This window comes from Physeter macrocephalus, chromosome 14 (genome assembly GCF_002837175.3).
Source record: "Physeter macrocephalus isolate SW-GA chromosome 14, ASM283717v5, whole genome shotgun sequence".
Taxonomy (NCBI): Eukaryota; Metazoa; Chordata; class Mammalia; order Artiodactyla; family Physeteridae; genus Physeter; species Physeter macrocephalus.
This window is the reverse complement of record NC_041227.1, coordinates 112180485-112203827: the sequence shown is the minus strand read 5'-3', so window position 1 is coordinate 112203827 and position 23343 is coordinate 112180485. Positions and strand designations below refer to the sequence as shown.

Sequence of the window (23343 nt, the reverse complement as noted above, 5' to 3'; positions counted from 1 at the left end):
TCAATATCCCAGATTTCCTAAAGAGGTACACAAATGAGTACATACACACCAAGACCCAAAGGTTGTGGCACTCAGGGGAAGATGAGTTTACCAAACTTTTAGCTAAGTATGACAGAGAGGGGCTGCTGATGGGAGGGAGACAGTAGAGACTACAGGCCAAATCCTCTCATGGCATGGCACAGTGCCCACGACAATTGTGAAAGTGCCCCCACTAGTGGGCCAGGTGCTCCACAGCTCTTCAGAGACGTCTGTGGAAGTGCTGAATAAAGGGCTAAGAATTAATTTGTTTGTTATGGTCATTGCTTTTAGAATTGAATTGCATAAGACTTTAAAAAGAGGCACCAGATGTTTAGGCCTTAAGGCCCCCAAATTTCCCTGGTATACAGGCTGAGTGGCTGTGAGGAAAGGCCAGAGTCACGGCAGAGCATGGGCTCTTGAGTCAAACTACCTGGGCTCAGATACTGGCTCTGTGACTTTGGGTTAAGTTAACCTCTCGTGCCTCAGTATCTTCATCTATAAAATGGAATAATAATGGTTTCCATAGTGCCTCTCCAGTAGTAGTCAGCCCTGGGCCTGATTGCTCCAGCTGGTTGGGAATAATTGTTGTTGCATGTTCCCACCTGTGGCTGGAAGGAACCAGGAGATGAGAACAGGCCCCTCTCCCCAAAGCTGCTCTTGGACAGCAAAGTAAGAACAGATGCAGTCTCCTTTGCTGACAAAGGAAGAGTCCAGGATAGGGTAGCCAGAGAGGAGAGAAGCGAGAGGAAGGGAAAGAAAGACACACACACTCTGGGTTGGGTGGTTGGAAGCAAGCAGAGACAAGTGTAGTAATGAGGTAGAGATGGGGAACCTCTGAGACCTCCACGGAGGCCCTAAGAGCATTTCCCCACCATTCCCGGCTTTAATACTTCCAAGTGTAGAGCTGAGTTCTTTTTTAAAAAATTTATTTTATTATATTTTTATTTTTGGCTGCGTTGGGTCTTCGCTGCTGCATGTGGGCTTTCTCTAGTTGCGGCGAGCGGGCACTGCTCTTCATTGCAGTGTGTGGGCTTATTGCGGTGGCTTCTCTTGTTGCGGAACACGGGCTTTAGGTGCGCAGGCTTCAGTAGTTGTGGCACACGGGCTCAGTAAGTAATTGTGGCGCAAGGGCTCAGTAGTTGTGGCTCGTGGGCTCTAGAGTGCAGGCTCAGTAGTTGTGGCGCACGGGCTTAGTTGTTCCGCGGCATGTGAGATCTTCCTAGACCAGGGCTCAAACTCATGTCCCCTGCGTTGGCAACTGCGCCACCAGGGAAGTCCCTGGAGCTGAGTTCTTACCCTTTATTTCAAGTACCACTCCCCATCTCAATGTACCAAAAAGGGCAACAGAATAAAAGGGGAAGCAGCCTCAGAGTTTTGGTGTGACCAGTAACTCAGACTCAAAGTAATCCTCTCAGTCATCACAACCAACAATTTCACCCTGTGACCCCAATAAGAGGAAAAGCTGGTGTTCATGGAGGAGCGGAATGCAGCTTCAGCGAGACTTACACAGATGGCAACCCATCCCCATCTCAGGCCTCATGGAAGATACCCACTCTTTACCACCTAGATGCCCTGATGGCAGGGTTAATAATTTCCATTACTAATAGCCTGCAACACCTAATATGCGCTCAACATACACTATCTCATTAAATATTTACACACCTGTGGTGTGTATATCATTCACCTCCATTTAATATTCTCTCCATTTCAGAGATGATGAAACTGAGGCTCAGAGAGATTGAATAATTTGCCCAAGGCCCCTGGCCAAGAAGGAATCCAAGCTTAGGTTGGTCTATGTGACTCCAGAGCCTATGTATTTAACCACATGTATAAGATATTCCACCACAGATTCAAGAATAGTGAAGTACAGTTTTCTCTCTTTTGCTTCCTCCTTTCTCCCTGCTAATCCACCAGGAAGTTTCACTGTGTAGGATCCTTATGAAAAGGCACGTTTAAGGCCAGCTGACCTCCCCTAAATATGCTGATCACATGCCCTTAAGGCTAAGCCACAGGCCGAGAGACAGAAAGAGATGGGGATGCAAGCCCCTCTCACAGAAGAGTAGAGAGAGTTCACGTTATTCCCTGTGGGGAAGAGGATTACGCTCAATGCTTCATATATCCCTTACACGGTCCTCACACTAAATGTAACAAGTAGGCTTTCTCAGATAAGAAATCTGAGGCTGAATAAGTTTAATGGGGCACAGCTATATGAGGGTGAGTTTGGGATTCAATTCGAAGTCTGACCCCAAGGCCCATACTCTTTTCCTGTACAGAGTTACCAGGAGTAATTTTGTTTGGGGGCTTAATGAAACCCCTACACTCCTATAGAACATTCTTGCTTAGTTCTTAGCAGTTACCAAGGAGTCTGGAGGCAAACTTGTGGTGCTTAGACCTCTATCCCTACTGGTGAAGTGGGGGTGAGACAGGGATCAGACACTGATGTTTTCTGTTCCAATGCAAGATCCACGTTTCATAAAGAACAGTGATGCTCTCTGAACAGTCCCAGGTCACGTGAAGGGGCTTGGCCAGCATGTGGCAGTATTTTCAGTAGATGACAGAATGCTCAGCTGCAAGGGAAACTTAGGGGAGACTCTAGAAAAGCAGTGCTCAGGGAAAGTGACGCAGGGGAAAAGTTATTTGTGGCTGTCAATTTCTTGCTTAGATATTACAAAGCTTCCCTGCCAAAGTCCTTTCTTTGATTTATGCTCAAACTGGAAGATATTATAAGCATCGAAAAAGCCAAACTGGAAAGCCGAACAGCTGAGCTCTGAAAAGATAGGAACCTTGGCCAGGAGTAGAATGTGGTGATGGGTACAGCAAGTGGAAGTGAGCTGGGGGTGTCTGAATTTGTGCAGTGAACACACAGATTCCACCGACACCAACTTCTGGAAGGGCACTATCTGCTGTGAACCCTGATAATTACAAAAACAAAAAGAGGTTTTGTCTCTAAAGGTAGGAAAACAAATGAGATGACCCCTAGAGGGAGCTTCTAGCCTGAGGAGGTTTTTAAGATAAGCATTTAAACTGAAACTAGGATAGGAACTGGAGCTGCCCCTCCTGTACTTGCCCTCCCTCACTACCACTACTTCTTCCTTGGACTTCTTCCCTGACCTCCCCATCCCACCCCTGGGTCTCATGAATAAAGAAATTCTAAACCACCTCTCTTTAACAATGTTTCTGTTCAAAGCTTGGAACAATGAAAAAAAATTGCAATGTCCAAAGTCAAAGGCAGCTTTTCCTGGGAGTGATGGGCTGGCAGCAGGGCAAGATTTCCTCTGCTTTTTTTTTTTTCCTAAGAGTTAGCACAAAGTCTCCCACTGTGGACACGTAAGATGAAGAAAAAGAACCAGGACCAAGTTTTTCCTCCACTGCAGCTGGGAATTTGAGAGAGCCCATGCTTCCCCAGGTGACCCATTCTTCAAAACTTGATAACTTGACTCCTCCCCAGTCTAGAACCCCTCAGATGGACATGATCTCTCCCTTTCTTCGTTCATACCTCCGTATTCTCCTGTGTATGATTATTTCAGTGTGTGTTATCGTTTGCTAGAGTATAAGCCATTGGAAAGGTCCTAAAGGTTTATATATGTCATCACCAGCGCCTAACCTAGTAGATGGTCAATAAATGTGTTAAGGGGGTGAACACAGGGGCTGTTTTAAATGCTACCTCACTTTGTTTCATACAATTTAGGGACTTGAATGGAATCTGACCCTCGAGTCAACCTGACCCTTTTGCTATCTATCATAAGGACTAGTAAAGTCCAGGACCAAAGACTTCAGGTGCGTGAAGTATGTCGAGTTACTTCTCAGAGAACCTGAGCACCCAGACAGCAGTAGGATGTGGGTACATAAAACTAGCCCATGACCTGCAAACTCTTATAATCCACTTCCCATTGTGTTTCTGCAGCATATTTCCCTTTCTTAACTGTGCCGGGCAAAGGCTGATATTAACACAATTTTGGGGTTGCTGAGCAAACGACCACTTACAGGACCAGGCTAGGTGTGTGGGGAGGGAAATGGCACAAAGTGCAGTTTATAGATACTGTCTCCTACGTAATCAAGTGTGGTTCTTTCATAAAGCCTTCCTACAGAAGGTTAAGGATCATGGACTTTGGAAACAGAATCCCACAATTCAAATCCTGCCTCTACTGGGGGTAACTATGTCACAAACTCTGCTTCCCTCTGTAAATGAGGGAAATAGCATAACCTTCAGAGGCTTCTTATGAAATTTAAGTGAGCTAAAATGTACAAATGCTTAGAACAGTATTTTGCACTGTACATACTATGAAATGTTGACGATTATTACTGAGCTTCCGAGGTTGGTTATTGCCTCTGGACTCCACAAGACTTTTGATAATATTAAAATCATCGTCATTCAGATAGATAGCATGTAAGGTACTGGTGCAGCTACCTACCCACTGTCAAAGCCTGGAAGAAAACTCGTAATCATCAGGACAGTGTGGTGTGCCTGGACTAGGAAACTTGTCCTGGGTCTCCAAACTTCTGCAAAGCGTCCATCAGGGGAAATGATCTCCAGGATGAGTCCCACGGCTCACACACACAGGCTCCCTCCTTTACCCTTCTTTCACCTTTCCCACATGTGAAGGAAGGGCAGATAGAGGAGACATACCCTAATCTCCTTTCTACCTGCTACCAGACTCTTCTCCTCTGGTAGAGGCTCTTGGGGAGATAAGGTGCTACCTTTGTCTCTCTATTCCTTTTATACAGAACCCGAAAAGTTCTTTGAACTTTTGTGGCTCGGATAATAAACAAGAGTCTCCTTCCAAAAAACATTTCTTCCTAAATTACAAAAAAAAAAAAAAAAAAAAAGTTTCCTGCCTTTCTTCCAATCTATTTTCCAACCTATTGTAAGATTCAAAAAGATGAACTTTCTCCAGGCAAAACCCTTTATAGCCTTGTGAAAACCGGGTTGTTCTCAGAGTCTTTAGTTAAAGGGCCTCTGGTGACACTTTAGTTTCTAGAAAGGCTGCCCAGGGATTGCAACTATCTTAAGCATTGGATTGAAATGGTTTAGGGATCCCCATCATGTTTCCTGAAAATAGAAAGGAGTTAGCAGAAAGTAAGTCACAAAGACTCTATAGAGCTTTAAAATGAATTGGGACTTCCCTGGCAGCCCTGCGGTTAAGACTCTACGCTTCCGCTGCAGGGGGTGCGGTGAATGGCATGTAGTTTACAAAACAAGGAGTGTTCTTTTTTTAAAAAAAAGAGTTCTGAGGTCACTAGGCAGATCTGGATTATCAGTGAACAGATTCAGATCAGAACAGATCATTACAAAACAAATCACAATCTAACCTTCATCCTTACTAGAAATGAATCCATGGATAGTGGAAGGGTGGCCAGAAAAAGCCATCTGAGAGGAGTACCTGCATTTAGTTCAAAACAGAAAAAGGAACTGTGCTCAGAACTACTGAACCCATGTCACAGGGCATCTGGACTCTGAATTAAAAGAGACAATTGTAGGGTCCTATGATTCCACTTCTTAAACCACACTGAGAGAAGGAGTAACCGGTGTCCATGTCTATCAGCATCCAGAAATCATCAGTTTATACCCATCTGCTTGAAACCAAGCTAGGTGGATACCATGTCCATGCTTGTCCTATTTCTTTCTAGCCTAAAGGAAGTACAAAATTGTTTTGAATTAGAATGTAGTTTGGGGAAATAGCACAACCTACCTTTCATGCTCCAAAAGAGGCTATGGTGCCATATTCTCCCAGCTCTCTCAACAGCACTAAGGAAGGAAGAGAAAAGGAGACTCAAGAGCTGTCAAAGGGCATGTGGAGAACCAGTTTTTAAAAACAGCTGCAACCTGATGGTTGGGAAAGAAGTTTATGTTTGACTTTCACATTTAGTACAAAAAAAACATAAAAGCAATGTCTAGCTTATTTTGTAAATGTGGTTTTTCCACAATTATTTTTGCAACACTTGAGTGTATAGACAGAAGGGATGCGACCCACAGTATATGCCAAGCTTTGTCTAAAAATATTTTACACCTGTTCTCTGTTCTGCACGCTGGTCATATTTTATCAGTGAAGTAAAGTGCTCATAATGCCAGACGAGGAATGTGTTTTTCCTTCCAAGTCCTCAATGCTTTTCCCTCCTGTAAAGCAAACCTCCTTTTCTACCTGCACTAAAATAAAGCTAGCACCATTATCCACATGACACATCTACCACCAGAGCTACATTTCAACTCCTATTCCTGAGCAGTACTGTTTAGGAACAACCATTTCAATACTTTTCACAGCAGTGTGGACACTTCAGCAAACATTTTTGGCTGTTCCCAAAAGGAACGCCAACTTGTATACTGGGTTTAAATCAACTTGCTGATTGTATAAAAAAGAATGCTGAAACACTTGTTTCCCTATCAGCGACTCAAAACTAGAAGACAAACTCAGTGGCATTTATTACTGAAACATGAATAGAATAGCTTTTAGGATATTACTGTAAAATTTTTATTTAATTCTCTGTTGATGCAAATAATAGACTGGACAACAAAATGTTGACTATAATAAAGACAGTTATGGTCTTCATTTACTTTTTTGATTTCAAAGGGCAACACAATAAATATGGGTAAAATTCTGGACCTCGTGGCTTCTAGATACTGTAAGCCCCTAAGAACACATTACAATTCTTCATAGCAAGGTGACTGCTTCCTCAAAACTCTGTGAGGAAGTGTACTGATATCACTGTACTTACTTTGCAGATGAAGAAACAGCCATCTGAGTCAAATTACTTAATACGCTTAAGGAAGGAATTAGACCCATAATTTCCAATAGCCTCCAGACACGAGCTGCTTCCCAATGTTTTTTCTAAGATTTGCCTAATTGTAAGATGATCTCAAAGCTCCACTTACAGACTATATGTATAAAGCACGTCTTTGAAAATAGAAATCTTAAAACTCAAATATTGAGAAATGGTTAGTAGAGGTTTACTCTTCACAAGTCAAATACCATTACTGACAAGACTTTTAGCCTAATCTAAACCTCCAAAAGCCCATCTAGTGGTTCAGCAATATTTGGTCCAATCAAATTCTAACTAACCCAAAATCAAAATAGTAGGTATTTAGCATAACAAGATTTAATCCATATAGAAACTACAGAACTTCTTCTGAGCTTTTTTAAAAAATTAATTGATTAATTTTTAATTTATTTTATTTTTGATTGTGTTGGGTCTTCGTTGCTGTGCGGGCTTTCTCTAGTTGCGGTGAGCGGGGGCTACTCTTCGGTGAGGTGCGCGGGCTTCTCATTGCGGTGGCTTCTCTTGTTGCAGAGCACGGGCTCTAGGCGCGCAGGCTTCAGTAGTTGTGGCTTGTGGGCTCTAGAGCGCAGGCTCAGTAGCTGTGGCGCACGGGCTTAGTTGCTCCGCGGCATGTGGGATCTTTCCTGACCAGGGATCGAACCCGTGTCCCCCCGCATTGGCAGGCAGATCCTTAACCACTGCGCAACCAGGGAGGTCCCTTCTGAGCTATTTTTAAACTGAGTTTTGTTTATTGTGCAGTTTAAACATGTTCAAAACTAATAGCAACAATAAAGGGAATATAAGTTCATTCATAATAGCATATGCTTCTAAAATGTGACCACTTCTTATTCTAAACCAAGATATATTGATCTTTTTTAAGAGAGTCTTTCAGAATCAGTTTGAAATAAGAGGTCATTTGGTTTCCTTAAGGTTTAAAAATAAAAGCAAAAAGACTAGTTATCACAACATCTATACATATAGAAATCATGAATTACAAAGGTGTGCCTTAAGACAGTTTTTCAAAGTAACTTAAATCATAGGTACTGGAAACACATTGTTGAAGACTGTTTTGATAGTTTACTTGGCCTTTCCTTATATCGTTTATCAACAGCACAGGTAAGGAATGTGTGTGAAAATAGCTCCAGGAGGTCAATGTTTACAATTTTACTTAGAAGTTATAGGGCCACTGAATCTACAGCTCTTACTCAATCTGAAGGAATCATCCAGTTGTTCCAAAATAAGAGAAGTAATCAACACAACTGAATTACGAAAATCAACAAAATTAGAGCATTGATATAACTTAATGTTCTAAAAACATTTCCAGATAGCCTGTGATTATAGTTTATGGCCACTGGAAATACAAAGCATCTCTCTCAAAACATCATGACTGGAGAATGGCTAAGAGCCTTCCACTAGACCCTTCTCATTAACACTCTTGTAGAGAGATTCTACAAGTCATGTGGCTAATACATCAAAAATGGTCTTATTCCCCTGACTTCAAATTAGAGGAGCAACCAGTTGGAGGGAACAAAGCATAGAGCTTAAGACCAAGAACTCTGGAACCAGACTCTCTGAGTTTGAATCCCAACTCTACCACTTACTGGCCATGAAATATTAAGCCGTGTCTCAGCCCTTCTTCTGTAAACTGGGTTAGAACTGTGCATGGCAGATAGTAAATGATATATAAGTATTTAACTGAATGATTTAAAACATTAAAAAAGTACAAGTGTTGTACTAATTTTCCAACTGTATGCACCCAGATATTGGTCCTAGGTCCTTTATTCCCTAGGTCCGCCAGGGAATTCCCAGTCCTAGGTCCTTTAAACATGAAGATATATTCCTGTGGGAGTTCCCCGGTGGTCTAGTGGTTAGGATTTGGAAGCCGTGGCCCAGGTTCAGTCCCTGGTCAGGAAACTGAGATCCCACAAGCCGTGTGGCACAGTCAAAAAAATATATAATAAAAAAATAAAACATAATTAAGAAAAAAACCCAACGATATCTTCCTAATATAACAAAAAACCTGAAAAACTCTGATCTAAAGTGACCTCCTAGGCCAAATGGATTAAGCATCAGCTGATTGACACACTATAATGGGTTTTATTAAGCAATGGCAATTTTACATCCTTGTCTTCTAATAAGGTTTTTCCCCTCTTATCTGATCTTGTACTAGAGTACTGTTATCCTGCTTCTGACAAATGCATGTATTCCAGGCAAGCAAGGAAATATATTTGATGTGCCATACCTATGCTATTTTCTGTTTGTGTAGGAAGGTCTCCAACCAGCATTTTACTTCATTAAAGTTATGTGCAAAAAGAGGTACAGTTGACCCTTGAACAATATGGGTTGAACTGTGTGGGTCCACTTATATGTGGATTTTTTTCAGTAGCAAATACTATAATACTACATGATCTGTGGTTGGTTGAATCCTCAATGCAGAACCGCAGGTATGGAGGGCTGACTGTAAGTTACACATGGATTTTTGGCTGAGCGGAGGGTGGGTGCCCCTCCTAACCCCCGTGCTGTTCAAGGCTCAACTGTTCTTTATTTTCTCTGTATGTTACACTGACTTATTTTAAAATAACTTAAGTCCTGAAGATTTGTTAGATTAAATCTCTGTTAAAATGTGGGTACATACGAGAATGATATTAACACCAATACACATTAGAAAAACACTTTAAATTCAGGGCAACTTTAGTTTCACCTTCAAAAACTAAGAAGTTAATCACAGTAAACAGTATTATCTTTAAGGAGGCATTTTGACTGAAGGTCTACATTTGCCATCTAATATAGGTTAAAGTTATTCAAAGGAGATTTAACAATACACCTGATTTTAGAAGATGGGAAACAAAGGGACACCAGGATAGGGCCGTTCAGAGGCTGCCACAGTATCTATAGGTATAGAAGATAAAAAAATGGAAAAACACCTTTAAGATAACTAACTCATCAAAATTGTAAACTAAAAGTCTCCACACAGAGGATCAAAAGTGTGATGGCAGTGGGGGAAAAAAGACTTGGGACTAAGATGTAAACTTTTCTAAGGTTTTCTAAGGGGTGCTAGGAAACCAATCAAGATAAAATTGAGTTAACTTTTTCAGCACCAAACCAACATATGTACCAATATTTAATTTCCCTAAGATTTTTTTTGCCAGTACACACATCCCCAAGATCTGATATTCATACTTACATTAAGCTCAATTATTTAAAGTCTGAATATATGTACTAGTGTTCCCGATTGTTACAAATTCTATTGTTTATCTATTGGCCAGTTGCCTTTTGATTTTTAGAAAAAGTTAACTTGAGCCTTTCTTCATTTATAAAAAGGCAGTTTTCTTCCAGTTAAGCCTGATAACTTCACCCAAAAGTTTCTAGTAGAAACTAGTGCTTAAAACCATTACTCTGTTCTTACAGCTATTCAAACTTTGTGATCACAAAAGCACATAATTGATAGCATAGGCAGACCAATCTCTGCCGGTTCCAGTCACTATCCCAATACTTCTTCATAACCTCATTCTGTCCACTAAAGGACAAAGGCCTCACCATGGAGCTGACAGAACAGCTTAGCTCTGTTTTTTCCAGTGCTTGTTTCCTTAAAACTTTTTATTGCTCTAAACCGGGAGGGTAACAGACAAAAGGCTTTTGTAGACTGGTGTCCAAAAAACTCATTTGAGACCAAATTTATTTCACAAGTAACCCAGACAGTGCTGGTTTCTTACTAAAAAAGCAGAGAAAGTTATTCTTCCAATTCAAGACAATTTTCTCCCCAATACGATGTCAACACTGTATCAATGGACATCTAAACAGTGAAATGACTCATTATTTTAAAGACAGTCTCACCCTTCCAACTCATCATTTACAAAAAAAACCTCCATCCTTAACGAGCCACCACAATTTGACAGATTATGACTAATCTCTGACGTCCCAAACCAGCAGGTTGGCTATCTGCTTGCAAAAACAAAACCAACCCAAAAACTGTGTCAACTTTTTTGCTAGGAAAATGCACACAAATACTAATATAAATACCTGTCCAATCTTGAATAGATTTTAATCATCAATTCTCCAGCTACCTACAATGACTAAACTCAGTGTTAAGGATTAGTAAAAACAGACCTAAATCTTCTTTTTAAATAGTTAGGTCAGCTGCTTCGTCAAGCAAGTTTTCTGAGCTATTCATCTCCCATGCAGAAATAGAAAACTGATCCAATGGTTTCTTTCTCCACATACATTTCAAATAAATCCTCAGTTTACATGAGTGAATTTCATTTTATCACCTGACTCTGTCTTAGATGTCAGCATGACACATTTTAATAGGGTTGACTCGCCTTAGCATACCATCCCTATAGTGGGGAGACAAGATGTGGATGAACAGAGTTAGTTGCTAAACATAATAAAGCCGTCCCAAGCAGGCTTTAGGACAACTTTTTATGTGACAAACTACTATCTGTGCACTAGTGGAGCAACAGCTTTCCATTATTCCTTTGTGATTCAATGAGTCAGATCTTTCTGCCTTATCAGCATTTACAACATCATAATTCCAGAATTAGATCTTTGGCAAAGGCTTAAAAACAAAGACCACGATAAACATTTTTAATTTTAAAGAATTTTAATACAAACTTAATATAAACTATTTCAGTCCCTCTTAACATGTAAGACACTGACTCAAAATACTTTTATACCGTTTTTTTCAAGTATTGCACAATATAGGTACAAAATTAATATTTACGATTACATTTTCTTCCATAATATATAGCAAAAATCTTTAAACCTTTAACAGAAAATATTTTTTGAAAAAGCAAATCTTCGTACATTTTAATTCCACCACTAAAGGAATATCCTGTACACAATTTAGAATAGTTGATGTCTTTAAGATGGATATTTTACAATTTCAGTAAAAAAAATACAACATGAAGCTGCTGCTGTCACAGATCACTGTAGTAAAAAGATATAAATGCAATACCATGTCGTAGAAACAATATATATATCCTCTGATATTTTACAAACTTTGTACTAAATTAAATTATACAATTAGAAAAGACCAATAAACCCACTTATTAGTGCCAATTTTTTATAAAAAAAAAAAATCAGCCATGTCCTTGCTATATCTTAAATACTGTAAGAGGCCATATCTGAGAGTATACTTTAAAATATACAGTCAGTATAAAATAACTTTGTGCTTGGTTGGCAATGAAAAATGATGCATGTTTTATTTTTGTAACCAAGCTTGAATGTATCCTTACTATAAGCTTAAAAAAAAAAAATCTCAAGGAGGTTATAGAAAAAAAAAATCCCCCTTGGGTCCGAGCATTTTAACTTGTACAATACATCTTTTCTTTTTTTAGTTAGCCATAACAGGCTGGAATTGCTGGTTAGAATACTGCATGTTATTCAAGCTAAAATTCAAGCCATCTACAAAAGACTTCTCGTTGAGGCCTCCATAGGCCGCAAACACATCAAAGGCATTACTGTACTGGAGAGGACTGAGGTTAAGGGGGCTGTCACCTGGGAACATTCCATTGGTACTACTACCTTGACCCTGCATATTAGGAAAAATAAATTCCTTGGCGTTAGGAGAAAGAGCAGAGGTTTTCTGCTGTTGCTGCTGCTGCGGTGGTGGTGACGGCGGTGGCTGGGATGGCTGTTGCTGTTGCCGTGGCTTCTGCTGGCTGCCCAGGCCAAGCCCATACAGAGAGTGCACTGAGGAAGAGATGGCTTTCTGCTTTAAGAGGTCATTCACATTCAAGCCGAGGTTGATAGGAGAAGTACGTGCAACCTTGTTGCTTCGGCCACTATTCTTCATTTTGGTAGAGCCGAACTTGGTGGCAGCAAAAGTGGCAGTGGTAAAGGTTAAAGGCTGAGTGGACCGGGGCATGAAGGTAGGGCTTACAGCAGCAGAGTGACCAAAGGGAGGAGATGGAGAGCTGGACACTGATGAGGCTGGGTCACTTATGGGCATAAAAACCTGGGCCTCTGGGTTAAAGCTGTTTTTGATCTCCTTATCCAACTCACATCCATTTTCATTATTATCATCCACATAAAGCACCTTCACTGGTCCCTTTTCACCAATTTGGTAGGAAACCTCAAATGGGTCGATCCAAACACTAAGATCCTGCGGCAGATTGCCACGAACATCATCAATGTCCAAACCACTCTCTTTGGATGCTTGTTCAATCACTGGGTCCACTTTCTCCCCTACATGTATACATCTAAACCCTGATCCTTTGTATGGCTTTTCAGGATACCAGTGCCCTTCATATTTCTTCTTAAGAAATCTTCCAAGCTCTTCACCAAAAATGTTGACACGTCTCCTGGGAAGGGGCTGCTTCCGCCACAGACCCGGCCGCTGGGCAGGGGCACGGGAGGGTAGGCGGTGGTGAGCCGGCCAGGCTGAGGGCACGCCGACGCCGCCAGGCGGAGGTTGCGGAGGACGAGGGCCTCAGGAGCTCGCCCCCTTCTGGCTTGGGGCTTTTCAGGATACCAGTGCCCTTCATACTTCTTCTTAAGAAGTCTTTCAAGCTCTTCACCAAAAATGTTGACACGTCTCCTGGGAAGCTTATTGTACAGATATGAAATAATAAAATTTAGTGCTACTTGGATTTCAAGCTGCATAGCTGCTATGCCACAAAATCAGGTTTGTGTTTCAACTCCCCTCCCCAAGACACACAAAAAAATGTTCAGTTTGTGGCAGAGGAACAAATTTTCATTCAAAGTGCTGGTATTAGTAGATATCCTTCACCTTGAGTGGTCTTGTTCCTTAAAACAAACAAAACAAAAGGAGACATGGCCACATAAGATAAATGCTAAGTCCCACAACCTTTTTTTACCCCCAGAGTCATTTCACTTTTGAAAAAGTCTAATAGGCTAGAAAGTCTGAAAAATATAATCAGCACAAAATATAGGAACTTACAGTCAAAAATTATTTATTGAAGATCCAAATCTCAAGGGAAAACAGGATTTTCAGTTAAAACAACATTAAAAAAAACCCTATTATTTACTTTCTGTTTCTGAATAGAGTTCTAAGAGGAAAAATATTCCCAGAATATACAGCATATTTCTTCTTTTTCTTCCTGCAGTTCTCAAAAGAATTATTGGAAACTAAACTCGGCATACCTATCTATATACATACATATATATATGCTAGTTTTAGAAGTTGGTCATACTCCTATTCATCAACTTAGAAGTGAATTCTGTATTTCAGTTCATTTTGGATATATATACTGCTTAAATCTGCTTCATCATTAAACATTTCAAAATTTGAGAAGTTAGGAAAATTATTTTAATTTCCAAAGTTCATGATAGTAAAATTAAAGGAACTAAATACAAAATGAATTGCCATCCTAGTGAACAACAATTATGAACTAAATTATCCTACACAGTTGCCGTTTTAAATATACTAAGGGCACATAATGTAATACTCGAGCTTCTCTATGTTTTTCTTTTTAATGTGTATTTTTCTAAATTTGAAAATACCTCTTGGGTATCAAGTGTAACAAAAGAAACAATTAATTTCAAACTTCATTGATTATTCCGTTTAAAGGGCTGGGTTTCTGAGTTTTATTCTGATTTTCAAAGCCACCTCCCTCCCTCATGGTAAGAGAACAGCCGGAGAGGCATGTACGATAAGGTCGACCTTTAAACGTTTGCTGGATCAGCACTGGGTGGGGATAAGAAAAGACCAAGGGCAAACAAGATATTTGCAGATCTATTTGTACACTGAGGTTGATTTAAAAGGACATTTAAAAAAATCAAGTTGGTATTAATCCATCTGTCTCATTTTCCATATTCGTGGTGACAAAGGGAAAAGAATCCCCGGCTTCCCCCAAACTACACTTTCCAAGCCGAAAGCCCAAGTGCTGGCAAAGGCAGCTGATTAAGCCAAAATGCTTGAAGGTGCAGTCGAGCGAAATTCAGATTCGGCGGAAGGTAGTTTCAAAGCAACGCCTTAAAGACAGGAGCGTGAAGAATTACATAAACAGCCAGTTGGGTCTCATTAGATTTCTGCTCACAGCCCTCCGAGCCTAAGCAAGTCTCCTCCCCCAAGGAGGAGGAGGAGGAAGGCCACGAGAAATGGAAAAGCAACCACTCGGGGCCCGGGGGCCGGACACCGGGCGGGTCGCAGCGCCGGCCGCACCGGGTCAGCCGCTCCCTTCCCCCCGCCGTAACCCGACCTGCCGCTCCCTTCACCCCCCGCGCCCCGAGGCTCCTGGGACCCAGCCAGAGCCCGGGGAGCACCGGATCCCCGGCACCATTTTCGGCCCGGCGGCCACCGGCCCCGCGGACCCCAGCGTTCCCCTCGAGCTAGCCGCTGCTCCTGGGCGCCCCAATCCCCGATTCCCGTCAGCTCGCCCCCGGCCGCCCTTCCCCGGTCACCCGGCCCGGCTGAGCCCGACGCGCCGGCCAGCCCCACCTCCGGCCCCCGGGCGCGCCGGGGCCCCTCGGAGCCGCCTCAGGCCGGGTGTCGGGAGCGGCTCCCCTCCGCGCCCGGGCCTCGACGCCTCCGTCCCGAGCCCCGAAGGCCCGGGGCTCTACGCCGCTGCGGCCCCTCCTCCTCCTGACCCCGCCCGCCGCCCCTCGATACTTACGGGCTGCTAACACCACAGACCCGGCCGCTGGGCGGACAAGGGGCGGCAGGGCGGGGGCACGGGAGGGTAGGCGGCTGCCAGCTGGCCGGGCCGAGGGCACGCCGACGCCGCCGAGCGGAGGTTGCGGAAGACGAGGGCCTCAGGAGCTCGCCCCTTCTGGCTCGGAGTGGCGAGGACGGGGTCAGGCGAGCGCGCTCACTTCTCCACACAGCCCGGTGCCCGGCCCAGCGACCCCGTAGAGCACACACCCCGCGCCGGGCCAGAGCTTCACTCTTTCTACCGCGGCGCGCGCCCCGCCTCTCAATTTATATTCTCCTCCCCGCCCCCATCCCCTCCCGTAGGGATGCGCGCGCCCGCCCGGCGTCACACAGCTCCGGGCGGTGTCACCATTCTCCGCCCTCCCACCCTGCAACGGAGACCCTGGCCCGCTGGCTCCGCCCCTGCCCTGCCCCCGGACGCCATTGGCCAGGTCCCGCCGGCCCATGTCCTGACGGGCGGCGGAGGGCCGGGTGCACAAGGCCACACCTCTCGGGCTGCAGGGTGGCCAATGAGCCGATGATCTGGAGTCACTGTGGGCGGGATTAAGAGAAGGTTTGGAAAGGGATTGGGGGAGAGAGGTGCCAGTGAGGGCGACAGAAGTGGGTTGGGACGGCTGACTCGGTCTAGGCAGAGAGCGCCGGGGAGAAGGGGGGAGGGGAGTGAAGCTGGGGGCGAAGCGGCTGGGGAAAACCGGGAGGAGAGCCCAAGACCCCGAGAGGGAGGGGAAAATTTACAAAGAATGCCCCACCCGAGTTGGACTGTGGCTGAGGAAAATCCCACTCGTGGACGAGTTACCAAATCGGCCTCCAGTGCACCCAGGAGAGCCTAGAAAAAGGACGAACTGTGACGGGGACTCGTGTACCCGATTAATTGAATATTAATCACCTCAAGGGCCTAGGCCAACTGCCATCCGGGGCGGGGGGGCAACTGCAGAACCCAGAGCTGCCGTGCCAGGCTGGGGGTGGGGAAGAGACCACCTGACCACACCTCCCGCCCAGGTGACAGTTTAACAGCCTCCGCTTCCCACATCAGACCTCCCCGTGCGACCCGGCAGCAACTCGGACGTGGGGGTGGCTTGAGACTAAGAAGAATCACATTTTATTCCGAATGTCCCAATCCAGGCCTCCATGCCAAATTGCGTACGTATCTAAGTATATATATGTAAGCATGCATGTATTTCAAGAGCCTACTTTAACATAAATACACATAATAAACACGGTGCCTTCCTGTTATTGTACATTTAAGATAATTTTCAGTTCAAATATGGGCGAGTAAATAGGGAGCGGGGAAAGAGAGGGACTCAAAGGGGGCGAGCAAGCGCTCTCTTCCACAACCTGCAGCAGAGAAATACACGAAGTTACACTGGGAGCGGAACCAAGCTTCCCTCGCGGCTAAAAATATTACTCACAGGTAGCAACGACGCCTGATTGGCCACGCTTCTCCCTTAGCAACCAGGCGATTGGCTGTCTGGTATCCAGGAGACCGACGTCAAACTCTCTCGGGGAAAAGGGAGAGAAAGTCTAGGGGGAGGGAAGGGTAGGAGGGGGAGAAAGAGGAGCAATGAATGAGACGCCCGTCGCCTGGCCTTCCCCTCTCCCCTTTCCTCTGCACTCAAGGAGTGCTTCCTGGAAAAAACACCAGTTGGGGCGCTGCCTTCCCCTCAAAACGGAGGGGCCGGCACTCTCAACCTGCTATAAGGAAGTTAAACCGCAGTTCACCAAGGGTTGGGGTGTTCCCGAAGCCAGCTGTGTAGACCAGTTGTGCTCCTCGGGCACAAACTCGTTTTATGGACGCGAAATCTCGTCGTAGCTTTTTTCCCCCCAAACTGACTCTCTTGTCCCCCTCTCCTCCCCTTTTAGAAGAAACCGAACTGAAAAAAGGATATTTATTTCTAAAGTCCCGAAGTGTGTGAGAGGAGGAGGGAAGATGGGTTTGGGAAACAGGCTGAGGGTGGGAGTGGTCAGGTGACTGGTTTATTGTACTAGTTTAGATTCCTAAAACGAAGGCAGGGTTTTTAAAGAACATAGAAGTTTTACTCAAGTTATGCTTTCCTAGTGTTTGGGTTTTTCAGTTGTAAACGAGGAAGAGTGAGATTTGGTTGTGAAAGTACGGAAGCATTTTAAATAAAAACGCGCCTTCCTCTGCATCAAAAAAATTTATATTATTCGTTCAGTATTGTCTTCTTTTTGCTCATTTGTATTTTTTTGTTTTCTATAATGAATATTAATTCCATTTGTTTTTAATAAATGAGTTATTTTTAAATTTTATATTTAGTTGAGCACAGAAATTGCAAGAATATAGGATATTTTGGGAATGGTTTACCCAGAAGAACACTTGATTTTTCGTGTGCTCCAGAGCATAATTTCCCTTACCATTAGGCAAGTAATATTACTGTACCAAACATCCAGAATTGCAGGACCAAGAATCGGCCATGTGTCTTGATTTGTAATTTGGAAAATATATCACTATAATTAGAGGAGCATATTAGAGGAGCATATGCTTGTCTGAGATTAATATGTCTAACTAAAGATAAATGAATTGTAATTTTGTAAAGTTTATCTATACTTTTCAAGAATTCTCTAAAGGGAAGACAGAGATTCTCTTTCCTGAATGCCCCCAATCTATAATCCCAGGTTTAAAATTTGAGAGCAGTCAAATATTGATTAAATAGGTATTGATTAAATATTAGTAGTGGTAAAAAGAATTTTTAAATCAGAAATTTAGATATAAAACATTTATGAGTTATTGCTGCTCAGCTCAAGGGTATGAGAGGGTTTCAAACCAAATATAAATACAAACACACACACAGTGAGGCCCCGTGGCACACAGGAAAAAGTACTGAAGAGCAGATATTGGGAAATCTGAATTTCACCCATTTCTCAACTTTTAGTTCTCTCATCTATAAATATTTATTGGATTAATCTCTTAACTCTTTCAATTAAAAAATTCCATATTTAAAACTCAATGCCCCTAAAGTAAACAGTGTAGTTCTTTTTCAAATATAGATTGCAAATAAAAAGAAAACCAGCTTCATAGCCTTCCAACCTTGCTAGTCACAAGGTATAAAATTCCCTTTATTCAAGTTTTGCCCTTTAAAGAACCCTTTATATGTCTTATTGCTATTTAACATTTACTTTAGAATTGTGCAGGGGAGTAGACTGCTAAATGGATATTTAAATTTATGGAGGAAAAAAGAATTTGGTATTAAGCTCCAGGTGGTATCACAACCAACAGGTATTCCTCTCTCTGGCCAAGTGATAGTCACTGAAAATCACAGGCCTTCCCTTTCACATCATTGCATTCCACACAATTTCTGGAGTGGTACTGTACAATAAAGGTAATTGTTGTTTGGTAAATGAATAAATTCCAGGGAATTCCCTGGTGGTCCAGTGGTTAGGACTCGGTGTTTTCACTGCTGGGGCCCAGGTTCAGTCCCTGGTGGTGGAACTAAGATCCCGCGGCCCGTGGCGCAGGAAAAAGAAAAAAAGAGAGAGAGAGAGAGAGAGAGAGAGAGAGAGAATAAGTTTCAACAGTTCTTGAAAGTGTCCTGAATTATTACCTCATTCACACAAATAAACACACACACACAGCTCACCTTGATTTCTGAGAGAGATGTGTCCTAAACTTTCTAATTCTCATTCTGTTTCCTTGTAAACTGAGACAAGATTATGGAAGAATCACCATCACATCATCTGTATTTACTAAGGCTCATTTCACTTCTAGGGAATCAACCTTTTACCTTTTTTGAAAATTAGGCAACATACAAATGTAATGTTGTTCTTATCATTATGGTTATTCATTTCTTTTAGATAGTCATGCAACATAAACCATAGCATGCACCTTTAAAAAATTATGAATAAGGAACAATTAAAAACTAATCATTAGTTATTAAAAGCCAAGTATACCAATTCTTTACGAAACATTTCTCAAAGGAAGGCACGCACTTATGACTTAGGGAACCTCAGTGTGGTTTCCTGTGGTTTCTCATATGGATTAGTAGAGGAAGGCCATACATCCTCTGAGAGATGGGAACACACACATTTGTAATTACAAGATAACTAGATAACATTGAACAAACCCATTTATCTTTGGAACAGGCAATTTCACTGAAGCAACTTGGTCTGATAGGAGAATGTCTTCTTGTAACTTGCTCTCTCCCTATTATCTTGATGAACAAAAATGCAAACAAAATTTTGAAATTTCTTTCCATTAGCCAAGAATGAGGATTTTGATCTCACCCAGAGATTATAGTTGCAAATCCTAGGAGTGATACAGTGTTCACAACATTTTAAGTACAAAGAACATTTATTTAAAGTCTCTGTGAGCCAATGTTATTACTTTAAATATATGAATTCTGGATTTCATCCATTGCACACTATGTTAAGGAAAATTGAAAATGCTCTATTGTAATGATACATAAATTTAAAGCATAGATTGCATCTGTTATTATGCAACTCTGCTTGAAATAGAAATATATACATAATTCTATTTTGTAAAATAGATATTATGGTCCTGCAATTCTGGATATATATATATAGATAGAGAGAGAGAGAGAGAGAGAAAGAGAGAGAGAAATACACACACACACACACAACTGTAGCAAACACTGTTGCTAGCTCACCCATTTCCGATGCCCTCTCCCCTTCCTCTTGTCTGCCTGACTAAAGAGGCTATAAGAGCTAAATACATATCTTCCCAGCCTTCATTGCAGTAGGGGTGGCATCGTGACACTGTTCTGCCAATGAGACATAAACAGGCATCAGCTGGGAAAACAATCAGGAATCACCGGGAGCAGATTCATCTAATAGAAATTTCTCCAGTGATGGAAAGATGCTATATCTGTGCTGTGCAGTATGGTAGCCACAATTCCCATGTAGCCATTGAGCACTTGAAAAGTGGCCAGTGTGACTGAGGAACTGAAGCTTTTATTTTATTTAGTTTAAATTAAATTTAAATAACCACATGTGGCCAGTGGCTCCTGAATTGGACAGCAGGGATCTGGAGGCCTTTTTTTTTTTTTTAAATTTATTTATTTATTTATGTATTTTTGGCTCCATTGGGTCTTCGTTGCTTCGTGCGTGCTTTCTCTAGTTGTGGTGAGCAGGGGCTACTCTTTGTTGCAGTGCGCGGGCTTCTCTCTGCGGTGGCTTCTCTTGTTGTGGAGCACGGGCTCTAGGCGCATGGGCTTCAGTAGTTGTGGCACATGGGCTTCAGTAGTTGTAGCACATGGGCTCATTAGTTGTGGCTAGCGGGCTCTAGAGCGCCAGCTCAGTAGTTGTGACGCACGGGCTTAGATGCTCCGTGGCATGTGGGATCTTCCCAGAATAGGGCTCGAACCTGTGTCCCCTGCACTGGCAGGCGATTCTTAACCACCGCGCTACCAGGGCAGTCCTGGAGGCCTCTTTACTTACATGAGTAGCATTTGGGCTGGGATGACCCAAAAGCTAGGCTCAGTTGCCACTGTTGATTGGAGCATCTACACATGGCCTCTGAACTCTCTCTGTGGCTTGGGCTTCTCATAGCCCGGCAGCTGGTTCTGAGAGGAAGCATCCCAAGAGGGAGTTTCTGGAGAGCGAACATTCCAAGAGAGCCACATGGAAGCTGCATGACCTTTTATGAACCAACCTCAGAAGTTATAAAGCACCACTATTGCTATAGTCTATTGGTTGAGGTAATCATAAGCCTGCCTAGATTCAAGAAGAAAGCACATAGATCCTTACCTCTCAAGGGAGGAATGTCAAATAATTTGGGATCTTTTTAAAAATCATCACTGGGACACTTTCACCTTTTCCCTGCCTTAACATGCATCTAATGGCAGGAGTTGCAGCAGCCTTCTTATAAGCATGAAGAGAATGCAAGATAGTCATAGAGATAAGGGCTCTGACCAAACCTAGTAACTGCCTGGGTTAGGTCTACTTTTTAATCCACGTTAAATGATTCATGACTTACAGCTGAGCATATTCTCAACAAAAATACCAATTTAACATCTTTTAAGGAAACCTGAACTTGATTCTTAAAAATCAAATGTTTTCGAGTCTAAAATATCAGGGCTTCTCTCTCATTATAAAACCTGGAAATGCTCATTGTAGAAAATTTGGAAAATAGAAATAAAGAAGAAAATAGTAATCATCTTTAATCTCACCCCAGAGTGATAACCATTGTAAGTATTCTGCTCCATTTCTTTCTGAATGAGTTTCTACTGCATATGCAGTTTTGTATCTGCAGTTCATTTAGCATTACATTGTTTCTATTTTCCCTTACACTAAGTATTGTCATCATCATTGTTAATGACTACGTTCTATGATTTAGAATAATTTATTTAATCATTGCTCAGCATGTAGGTTGTTGAGAATTTTTCTGTATTAAAAACAATCATATTTAATCAAACATTTTAATATATGTCTTTAACTACATCCTTGATTATTTCCTTGGGATAGTTCTACACGTGAATTTACTGGGTCAGAGAGGAGATAATTTTTTTAAGGCTCCTAATACATAATGCTCCACTTTCCTGAAAGATTGTATTACTTAATACTCCCAGTGTATAATCATGTCTGTTTCACTACATTTTTCTATTCTTGGATAATTTGATAAGTAAAATGGCACCTCTTTGTTGTTTTAATTTGGATTTCTTTGAATAGATGTAGGATGAACATATTTTCACATGTTTATCAGCGCCTGTATTACTCTTTCAATGAATTTTCTATCCATGCCTTTTCTCTTGTGTTTCCATTAGAGGTCTTTGTGTTTTCCTCTTCAATTTGTGTGAGCATCCTGCATATTGTGTGCCAAATATGTCACTGATCATTACTCTGATCTTAAATTTCACTCTAGAATTTGCCCAGATGTTTTAAACATGTGATTTATATTGATGCCTACAACCTTGATTTTCAACCTATTGCTTCATTTTTTAACATTCGGTCTGACTCAAAGGTTACCAATGAATGCTTAAAAAAAAAAAGGCAAAACAAAACAGTTCTAATCATCTTTCCTCAGTGCTATTTCTCCTTGATCGTTTTGCCACTTTTCACGCTGTTTACTGGTAACTACTTGAAATATTCCCCTTTGACTTTACACGTTCTTTGCATTGACATAGAATGTACTCAGCGTGGCTCTCATTTCCTAATATCTCAGCTGTAGTTGAGTGTAGTAGAAAAATTAGGACCTTGAAACCAGAGGATTTGTATTTGAGTCCTGCTCTGCCAGATATTAGTTGAGTATGGCTGTGCTGGGTCTTGGCCTTCATATACTAAATAGATGCAATAATTACCCTCTGATCTGTGTGAGAATCAAATGAGATGATGCCTCATCATGGTGGTGAAAATTCTTTGTGAAAAGTAAAACCCTACATAGATGTTCACATTGTCTTGCTTCCTTCCTCCCTTCCTCTCTCCTTTCCCTTCCTCTCCTGACCTCTCACTTCCCCTCCTCCTCCTCTTCCTTTGCTTGTTATAGCTGATGAAAATTTGATTCAGCTCAAGTAAGAAAATATGGGAAATTACTTTTAAGCTATAAACAAATATTATTATTTTTTAACATCTTTATTGGAGTATAATTGCTTTACAATGGTGTGTTAGTTTCTGCTGTAAAACAAAGTGAATCAGTTATACATATACATACATCCCCATATCTCCTCCCTCTTACGTTTCCCTCCCACCCTCCCTATCTCACCCCTCTAGGTGGACACAAAGCACCGAGCTGATCTCCCTGTGCTATGCAGCTGCTTCCCACTAGCTATCTTTTTTACATTTGGTAGTGTATATATGTCCATGCCACTCTCTCACTTCGTCCCAGCTTACCCTTCCCCCTCCCCGTGTCCTCAAGTCTGTTCTCTATGTCTGCGTCTTTATTCCTGTCCTGTCCCTAGGTTCTTCAGAACCATTTTAAGATTTTTTATTTTTTTTAGATTCCATATATATGTGTTAGCATACGGTATTTGTTTTTCTCTTTCTGACTT

At 42.1% G+C, this 23343-nt stretch overlaps 1 protein-coding gene across 1 annotated transcript; it reads right to left on the bottom strand.

Annotated features, from left to right (window-relative positions):
• Positions 1–12093: 12093 nt before the first annotated feature.
• TOB1 (transducer of ERBB2, 1) lies at positions 12094–15629 on the bottom strand. The gene is made up of 3 exons (XM_055090265.1): positions 15348–15629; positions 13259–13518; positions 12094–13037 (listed from the first exon to the last, which is right to left on the bottom strand). The coding sequence occupies exons 2-3, from the start codon at positions 13372–13374 to the stop codon at positions 12104–12106; spliced, it is 1050 nt and encodes a 349-aa protein (XP_054946240.1). The 5' UTR covers positions 13375–13518; positions 15348–15629; the 3' UTR covers positions 12094–12103.
• Positions 15630–23343: the final 7714 nt, after the last annotated feature.

Excerpts from the sequence above, each read along its gene's own strand:
- TOB1 (XM_055090265.1), bottom strand. The coding sequence starts at position 13,374 with ATGCAGCTTGAAATCCAAGTAGCACTAAATTTTATTATTTCATATCTG. Across the intron at positions 13,038-13,258 it reads GAAAGACTTCTTAAGAAGAA|ATTTCTTAAGAAGAAATATG; the intron begins GTATGAAGGGCA and ends AGAGCTTGGAAG.